Source organism: Prunus dulcis, chromosome 3 (assembly GCF_902201215.1).
Source record: "Prunus dulcis chromosome 3, ALMONDv2, whole genome shotgun sequence".
Lineage (NCBI taxonomy): Eukaryota > Viridiplantae > Streptophyta > Magnoliopsida > Rosales > Rosaceae > Prunus > Prunus dulcis.
This window is the reverse complement of record NC_047652.1, coordinates 15,804,367-15,813,951: the sequence shown is the minus strand read 5'-3', so window position 1 is coordinate 15,813,951 and position 9,585 is coordinate 15,804,367. Positions and strand designations below refer to the sequence as shown.

Genomic DNA, 9,585 nt, shown 5'->3' with positions numbered 1-9,585 from the left:
GCCCTCAACCTCAGCAACACATAGAGTCTGCTCCCAACCTCAGCAACACAATAAAAGTCTGCTCTCAACCTCAGCAACACATAAAGTCTGCTCCCAACCTCAGCAACACAATAAAAGTCTGCTCTCAATAAAAGTCTGCTCTCAACCTCAGCAACACATAAAGTCTGCTCCCAACCTCAGCAACACAATAAAAGTCTGCTCTCAACCTCAGCAACACAATAAAGTCTGCTCCAATCTCTTATTGAAGCACAAACTGAAAAGCCAACCCAACATACCCATTCTCTCTCTCTCACTACATTTTCCACTCTGCTTCAACTCATTTCAGGCTTTGCAAAGGCCTGCATGCTGGGTCTTCTTGAGAGCTTACAGCAGCTGGCTTTGCATTGCTGACAGTAAAGCTCATATTTTTACCGAGTAATTTTCTTCAACTCATTAGAAAGCATGCAGCTTTATCTGTTCAATTTTTTGTTGTTGTTGTGCTTGTCTGTGTCCATATCCACTGTATCTAGTTTGAACTCTGATGGCGTGGCTTTGTTGTCACTCTCCAAGCGTTGGACCTCTGTCCCTGCTTCCATATCCTCAAGCTGGAATGCTTCTGATTCCTCTCCATGCCAATGGGTTGGGATAGAATGTGACAATGACCACAATGTGGTTTCCCTGAAGCTCACTGGTTATGGAATTTCTGGTCAATTGGGACTTGAAATTAGCAGATTTAGGTACTTGAAGATTCTTGATTTGAGTGTTAACAAATTTTCTGGCAAAATTCCAACAGAATTGGCCAATTGTAGTCTTCTTGAAAACTTGGACTTGTATGAAAATGGCTTTTCTGGTGAAATTACTGAATCCTTCTTTGCAATTCCTGCCTTAGCTTATGTGCATCTGTATAGTAACCGTTTGAATGGTTCCATCCCTGGAAATGTTGGGAATCTGAGTGAGCTTGTGCATCTGGATTTATATGAGAATCAGTTTTCGGGAGTGATTCCTTCATCCATTGGAAACTGTAGTAAATTGGAGGACTTGTATTTGGCTGAGAACCAGTTGATAGGAGAACTTCCTAAGAGTCTGAACAAGCTTGAGAACCTGGTATATCTAGATGTGGCTAACAATAGTCTTGAGGGTAGCATTCCCTTGGGTTCAGGTACTTGCAAGAATTTAATTTACTTGGATTTTTCATACAATAAGTTTAGTGGAGGTATTCCACCAGGACTTGGAAATTGTAGTAATTTAACACAATTTTCTGCTGTGGGTAGCAATTTAGAGGGGACTATTCCATCTTCCTTTGGCCAACTCAAGTACCTTTCCATCCTGTACCTTCCTCTAAATCATTTGTCTGGTAAAATACCTCCTGAACTTGGCAAGTGTGAATCCTTGAAGAAACTACACTTGTATACAAACCAACTAGTGGGAGAAATTCCTGGTGAATTGGGGATGCTGACTCAATTAGAGGACCTTAAATTATTTGAGAACCGGTTAACTGGTGAAATTCCAGTTAGCATATGGAAGATTCAAAGTCTTCAGCATATCCTTGTGTACAATAATAGCCTCACCGGGGAACTGCCTGTAGTGATGACTGAGTTGAAGCAGCTAAAAAATATATCATTGTTCAACAACCTGTTTTTTGGAGTTATACCTCAAACTTTGGGGATTAACAGCAGTTTGTGGCTGTTAGATTTTACCAATAATAAGTTCACTGGTAAAATCCCTCCAAGTCTTTGCCGTGGAAAGCAGTTATGGAAGTTGAATCTGGGTTTCAATCGAATTCAAGGTACCATTCCTTCTGATGTTGGAAATTGCTCTAGTCTAAGCAGGTTGAAACTGGGACACAATAACCTCATTGGGGTTCTACCACAGTTTGCAAAAAATTCAAGACTTTTATATATGGACATCAGCAACAATGAGATTAGTGGAGAAATCCCATCTATCTTGGGAAATTGTAGCAATCTCACAACCATCAATTTGTCCATAAACAAGTTAACAGGAGGTATACCCCAGGAGCTAGGGAATCTTGAAGAACTTCGTTCTTTGATTCTTTTCGAGAACAATTTGGTTGGTCCTCTACCTCCTCAGCTTTCAAAGTGTACCAAAATGGATAAGTTTGATGTGGGATCAAATTTGTTGAATGGTTCCATTCCATTGAGTTTGAGAAGTTGGACAGATTTATCAACACTGATTTTAAGTGACAACAGTTTTACTGGAGAAATTCCACGTTTCTTCACAGAGTTTGAAAAACTTATAGAGCTACGACTTGGTGGAAATTTGTTTGCAGGTGCGATTCCCTCATCAATCGAAGCATTGGTTAGTCTATCGTATGCATTGAATCTTAGCAATAATGCATTGACAGGTCGGATTCCTTCAGAGCTTGGGAAGTTGACAAGCCTACAACAACTCGATCTATCTCATAACAATTTGACAGGGACTTTAAAAGCTCTTGATCATATGATTTCATTGACTGAGGTGGATGTTTCAGACAATAACTTCACAGGTTCAGTACCAGCGACGTTGATGAAGCTGTTGAACTCATCATCATTATCATTTTTGGGCAATCCCTACCTATGTGTCAGTTACCTTCCATTATGTGGCTCAACTTGTGGAAGAAACAACAGTTTTAAGCTGTGCAACCGTCAATTAAGCAATCATAAAGGCCTTAGTAAAGTGGAAATTGCATTTACAGCCCTGGGGTCTTCATTATTCGTTGTTTTTGTGCTTTATGGACTGGTTTATATGTTCCTCTTATGCAAAAAGACCGAGCAGGAACTTGAGGTCTCTGCTCAAGACAGGCTGTCTTCCCTACTCAAGGAAGTAATGGAGGCCACAGAAAATCTTAATGATCAATATATCATTGGGAAAGGAGCCCATGGAACTGTCTATAAGGCCTTTTTGGCTCCAGACAAAGATTATGCCGTCAAGAAGCTTGTATTTGCAGGGCATGAAGGAACGCGTTCAAGCATGGTTAGAGAAATTCAAACCCTGGGGACGATAAGGCATCGAAATCTAGTTAAATTGGAAGACTTCTGGTTGAGAAAGGACCATGGTTTAATCTTGTACAGGTACATGGAAAATGGGAGCCTTCATGATGCTCTACATGAAATTAAACCCCCACCAACTCTTGAGTGGATTGTCCGCTACAGGATAGCACTTGGAACTGCACACGGTTTGGAGTATCTCCATTTTGATTGTGACCCCCGTATAGTTCATCGAGATGTAAAACCAATGAACATTCTCTTAGACTCTGATATGGAGCCTCATGTCGCTGATTTTGGTATTGCTAAACTTTTGGATCAGTCTTCTGCATCAACGGCGTCCGCTGCAGTTGTGGGTACAACTGGATATATTGCACCAGGTATTGGTTCTAGTTTCATTTTCAGCAGCAATGTTTCTATATTCATGTATACAATGAACTAAAGTATCTGCCATGTTTTGTGACAGAAAATGCTTCTAGACCATCAACGAGTGTGGAATCTGATGTGTACAGTTATGGGGTTGTTTTACTTGAGCTGATAACTAGAAAGAAGGCATTGGATCCAGCATTTGGGGAGCAAACTGACATTGTAGGATGGGCTAGGTCAGCGTGGAGCAACACAGAAGACATTGATCAGATCGTTGATTCAAGCCTTAAGGAGGAACTCCCGCATTCAAATATAATCGACCAAGTTGTGGATGTGCTTATGGTGGCTTTCAGATGTACTGATAAAAATCCTAGAAAGAGACCGACGATGAGAGATGTTATCCAGCAATTATTAGATGCAAATCCCCAAGTGAGAAAAAGAAGGATATTGAATCCTCGTAATGGTTTGTCCTAATTGGTATCTGTTTTCTGCTCTAGTTTAGTCCTAGAGGATGTAGCAAAGGAACAGATCTTCCGTTGTATCACCTTAAAAACATAGAGTCAAGTTTTAGTATCAAAAGCTTAAAAGCAATGCCAAGAGATATGAACGTGAGAAAATTGAAAGATACTCGAGATCTTTTTGAGAATATATTTTTTTGGTCCTTCAAATGTTGAACTTACAAATCATTTTACCCATATGCTAAATTATCCAATACTTTGGTTCTTTTTTTCTCTTGGATAAAGGGGCATTTACCTTACAAATCTTGAATTCATATTCAACTTCCAAATAACAAGAACATTCAAATAGAACAGAGCCGTGGAAAAAAAATATAATGAGGTTGCTTGTGGTGCAAGTTAATCATCTTATCCCTCCTCCCTCTTACATCGTGAATCTTTTCGAAATGGTCAGCCTGAAAATCGTGAAAATCTATTCATTTGAGGATTTTCCAATACAAAATGACAAAGCTATTTATTTGAGGAGGGATCAGGTTTTTGCATTGCAGCTGCTCTTTTGTTTCACGTAATTATGAATGCATGAGATGTATGAAGTCAAAATTGTGTTTTCAAACACAAGAAATTGCTCGAGGGTCAGAATCCAACAAACCAACTTTGCCATTGTCAATGCAAACTTTTCCATCTCGCCTACTATCATTTTGTTATTTCACTAGCCTCAACCCAACCCCAAAAGGTTTTATTTATTTATTTTTATAAGTAGCTTTGATTTGTTCCTAACTTGTGCGAAGTTTCTTCTCTATCTTCAAAGAAGAAAACAAAAGTTTTGTTTACTCGGTTTCATCATTTTAAATATAAAAGAAACTTTGTATATATATGATGTCATATAAGCTTCTTTTTAAAATATGAATCCCATATTGATTTTATATGATGAAATTCATAATATTATCCGCGAACGTATTGAGCAATATAATAGAGAAGTAAAGATTTTAAATACCGGTATTGTACTTCAAGTAGGCGATGGTATTGCTCGTGTTTATGGTCTGAATTTGAAATCAAATAATATTGATGTTGTATTAATGGTTGATGGTTTGATGATACAAGAGGGGAGTTCTGTAAAAAGCAACATGAAGAATTGCTCAGATACCCGTAAGCCTCATGAGATGCGTTTAGGGAAAAAAAAATATCTCTTTTGTAGATAGTCTAAGATAACATCAGTTGTCAACATACACTAATATAGAATACTTGTGCTATTTAATATTTATGATATTTAAAATTTCTTCAATTAAGTTTATGTTTCTTTTTTTATTGTTGATTCCATAGGCAGACATATGGTGGAAGAAGTCTGAAGATGACAACTTATTCTTTTTTTTTTTTTTTTGGTTGGATTGAAAATCGATTTTGTTGTAATTAGTTTGGAAATGAGAATATAATAATGAAAAAAATAAAAAATAAAAAACGGCAATCCATACTAATCTCAACTTTGGTTTTGTACTGCACCAAACAACTGCTTAATATCTAGTCATATCCCAACCATTCCAATGTAATGTAGAATTAGGAAGGTTATTGAAAATTAGTCAATAGCGTTATGACTAACATGATTCATATGATTCAATGTATATTCTATTTCTAGAAAGAGTATATAAACTATAAGTAAAAAAATAGATTTTAAGCTAATAACTTTAGTTAGCCCACCCTTTAAAAAATTCATAAACACCTCCTAGCAACCCTCACCCTCACCCACTTCCTAATCTCTCTGTCTCCTTGAAATCAACGGGCCCGAATCCACATAGTACTTTCCTGGGAGAAAATACTCAATCACATGTAATTGATCCGCAATTACTATATTATCTACTTCATTATCTTTTTATTTTCTATATTTTTATACAAGCGATATTAAGGGAGAAAAAATCAAACATAAACCTTGAGTATAAAAATTGTTGAAGAATATAAGTCCCACATCGGAAACTTGACTAAATAAAATACAAAATATAATGAATGGTTCTACTACTAATAATACCGAGGCCTTTTATGATAAAATCTCACATCTACTGGGCTTTGTAGATGGTTAAGTTGGGGACAATATCAGTGTTGCTAGTAGTGGGCCGCTGGCCCGTCTCTCTGAATTTAACATGGTATGAGAGCGGGTTGATTGATTGGGCATGAATTGGGTCTCTACCCTTATCCAATATATGGTGTTCACATGTTGGGCTTGAGTGTTTACCCGTACCCTTTACCCAATACGTGATGCTCACGTGTTGGGCTTGAATGTTTGACTCCGATGTGGATTTGGCTCCACGTGTGACCCACTATGTGGTGGTTCCATGTGAGGGGGCATGTTGAAGAATATAAGTCCCACATCAGAAATTTGACTAAATAAAATATAAAATATAATGAATGGTTTTACTACTAATAATACCTAGGCTTTTTGTGATAAAACCTCACACCTACTGGGCTTATCTACTTCATCTATATATATAAAGCAAAAGGCAAAGAATGGTGAAACATTCAAAATACTAAAAAAATGCCCTTATTTAATGCAAACATTAAGAATTGAAATTATTAATTAAATGAGGATAATATGGTAAATTCACATTTTTTCATATTAAAAAAATTAAAATTAAAATTAAAAGAAAAATCAGATAATAGATCCTATCTTTATGGAACACAACTATCCATGATCTTTTTTAATGCAAAAATATTTTTTTTTATTTAAAAAAAAGCCTCTCGTAGGAGCAGAAGCATGTGCAAAAAAGCTAGGTATCATAAAAAGGAAGAATATATCAAATTATTGGTAAGCCCTTTCATCTTATTTAATTTTTATAACACGGAATATGGACCCATGTGGACCACAAGAGAAATTAATTCTAGATACAAAAACAAACCCCTCAAATTTATTATTGAGTAGTCATGGTCGGGAGGCTCCACTCAGTATTTCTTTGACAAAAGGTTGAATCTCCGGCTGATGTAGCCTGTATACACACCCAACTACTATGATTCATTTATTTACTCCCCGCAAAGTTAGAACTCATGCATTCAAGTAGGGCAATAAAGTAGGCTAGATCATAAGAGCATTTCCAGCAAGGGAGGGGGGGGGGGGGGGGGGGGGGTGTGGTGTGGTGGGTTTGGCCCAAAATCTCGTTTTCAGCAACAAAACAAGGCCCTAGCAGATGGTGGGACCTAGCAACCTGGGCTGGCCCGAGCGCTAGCCCAAGTTTTGGTGCTGACGTCACAACGACGTAAGCCACGCTCCAACGTTAAAAAAAATCAGATTTTTTCCAGCAATCCAACTGCAGCCAATTTTGTGCAATTAAAAAAAAAAAGAAAAAAAAGGAAAATTTTATTTTTAAAAAAATAAAAAAAACTAAATTTTTTTATTTTTTTCTATAAATACCAACCAATACTCTTTACTTTTAACGTCAAATCCTCATACATTTTCTTCTCTTTCTACTATTATTCACTTTCTACTCAATATTTTTTTCACTTTCATACCACCCACACTAGATATTCTCTACATTTTCATTTCTCAGATTTTAGATTTCATTCTCCATTCTCAAATGGTAGACATGCAAGAGGTTTTGGAGAGGCAAAATCGAGAAACTAGAGAAAGAATGCGTACACGAGCTGCAAGCAAAAGGGTGTAGAGAGAACTAGATGAGCAACTTGGCATAGCTGTGGCTTTGCTTGATGTAGAAAACTAGAGCCGTCGTTGTTCACGAGAAGGCTGTGGCCCGAATGTGGACAGACAGACATAGACATTCTCGGGGTAAGAATCTTCTGGAAGATTATTTTATCCCACATTCTCTGTACTCTGATGTTCATTTTCGAGCGAGATATAGAATGCAACCTCATTTGTTCAATAAAGTCATGCGTGATATTTGCAATTATGATGAATACTTTGTGCAAAAGAAAAATGCTGCTGGAAATTTGGGACTTCTTCCCTAGCAAAAGTTCACAGCTGTGATACGAATGTTGACGTATGGGTCATCTGCTGATTAGGTGAACGAGATTGGCTGGATGAGGAAGTCCATTGTTTTGGAGAGCTTGGTGCGATTTTGTGATGCAGTGGGAACTCTGTACACCAGGGACTACCTACACAAACCTACGCTCAGGGACCTGCAACGGTTTTTACAAAAAGCCGAGTCTCGAGGATTTCCTGGAATGATTGGTTGCATTGACTGCATGCATTGGCAATGGAAGAATTGCCCAACTACTTGGCAAGGGGATTATGGAAATAGGAAAAGGCAGAAAAGCATCATCATTGAAGCCGTTGCTGGATTTGATACATGGGTTTGGCACACCTTCTTCGGATTTGCCCGATCTCAAAATGACTTGAATGTCCTGGGTCAATCCCTGGTGTTCAATGATGTTTTGAGAGGTGAAGCCCCGAATATCACCTATGAAATCAACAATACCGTCTACCAGAATGGGTATTATCTAGCTGACGACATCTACCCGAGGTGGACCACATTTGTGAAATCAATTCCACATACCCGATCCCAGAAACAAAAATTATTTGCTGCCTATCAAGAGGGTTACAAAAAAGATGTGGAGATTTGCTTTGGTATCCTCCAAGTCCGGTGGGCTATTATTAGGGGCGCGACGCGTCTGTTAGATGAGGAGGTGCTGAGGAGAATAATGATGACATGCATCATCCTCCATAACATGATTGTGGAGGATGAGTATGATTACGATGCTGCAGACGTGTACGAACCGGATCCCATGAACACGACCTTGACACGAATTTATGAAAAACCCATAGGGCCAAATGGAGAACTAGTGTAGCATGAACCGTTGGTTAGGGATAGTAGTTTTATGCCCCGTATGATTGATCGATACACGGAGATGCAATCGTCGTATATTCATGAACGACATCAAGTTGACTTGATGGAACATTTATGGGGGGCGGAAGGATTTCTTGTAGTACTAAAGGATTTCTTGTATTTATAATATTGATATGACCTCATGTTGTATTTAAAAAAGAGGTTAAGTGAGTTTGGACAAAATTAATATTAAGGTAACTTTCTAAAAAGTCCTCGTGTTGCATGTCATTCTTTTTACTTTACAAAAAAGAAAAAGAAAAAGAAAGAGGTACTACTATGTCTAGTCATCGCCATAAAATAAAGTAGAAATAATCTCTTAAAAATATAGAAAATTTGTATAATAGAAGCCCTATAATTTTGCCTGTCCACACGTGTAGTGGCAAGCTTCAGGTAACCATATTATCCTCAGCAACACAATATTAAGCTATGTTAAAACACTTTCATGTAACGGGAATAACACTTTTTGCTATCTCTGATCAATAACGCAATGACATGTAAGATAACTTCTCTGCGTGTTATTGTATTATTGGTCGGCTGGTTATAGGTAAGGTTTTTGCTTATTTAAGCCCAAATCGACAGACAAGCCAACCCAACATATCATTGGTCCTTTGGGGTGACACTGATTAATTGTAAATGAAATATAGGTTGTGAAGACTAACATGGAAAAGTGAAAGAAAAAGAAAGAAGTGAATTTAACGTTCCGTATGATGCTACTTTTTGTTGTTGTTGGTAAAATAGGGAGCAAAGCCCAAACCAAAAAGACTACGCAAGAACAAATCTAGGCCTCAAGAGACCATTCTTATCATCATCTAAAATAGGCTGCAACTGATCAGGAGGAGAAGGGAGCTCATAATAACCCAAATCCTTATGATGACCTATCTTAGCTAGGTACGGTGCTACTTTTCAATTGTTGGTTCACTTTCTGCATGCCCTAGTTGACCTCATATGGTACTCTTGATCTTGTCACTAGTCATTGATTTGGAT

General features: G+C 37.8%; 1 protein-coding gene across 1 annotated transcript; it reads left to right on the top strand.

The window, feature by feature from the left end:
* Window positions 1-441: 441 nt before the first annotated feature.
* Window positions 442-9,272, top strand: LOC117621856 (receptor-like protein kinase). Its single transcript, XM_034352400.1, has 4 exons — window positions 442-3,340; window positions 3,427-3,755; window positions 7,778-8,401; window positions 9,246-9,272. Exons 1-4 carry the CDS (start codon window positions 442-444, stop codon window positions 9,270-9,272), a joined length of 3,879 nt encoding a protein of 1,292 aa, XP_034208291.1.
* Window positions 9,273-9,585: the final 313 nt, after the last annotated feature.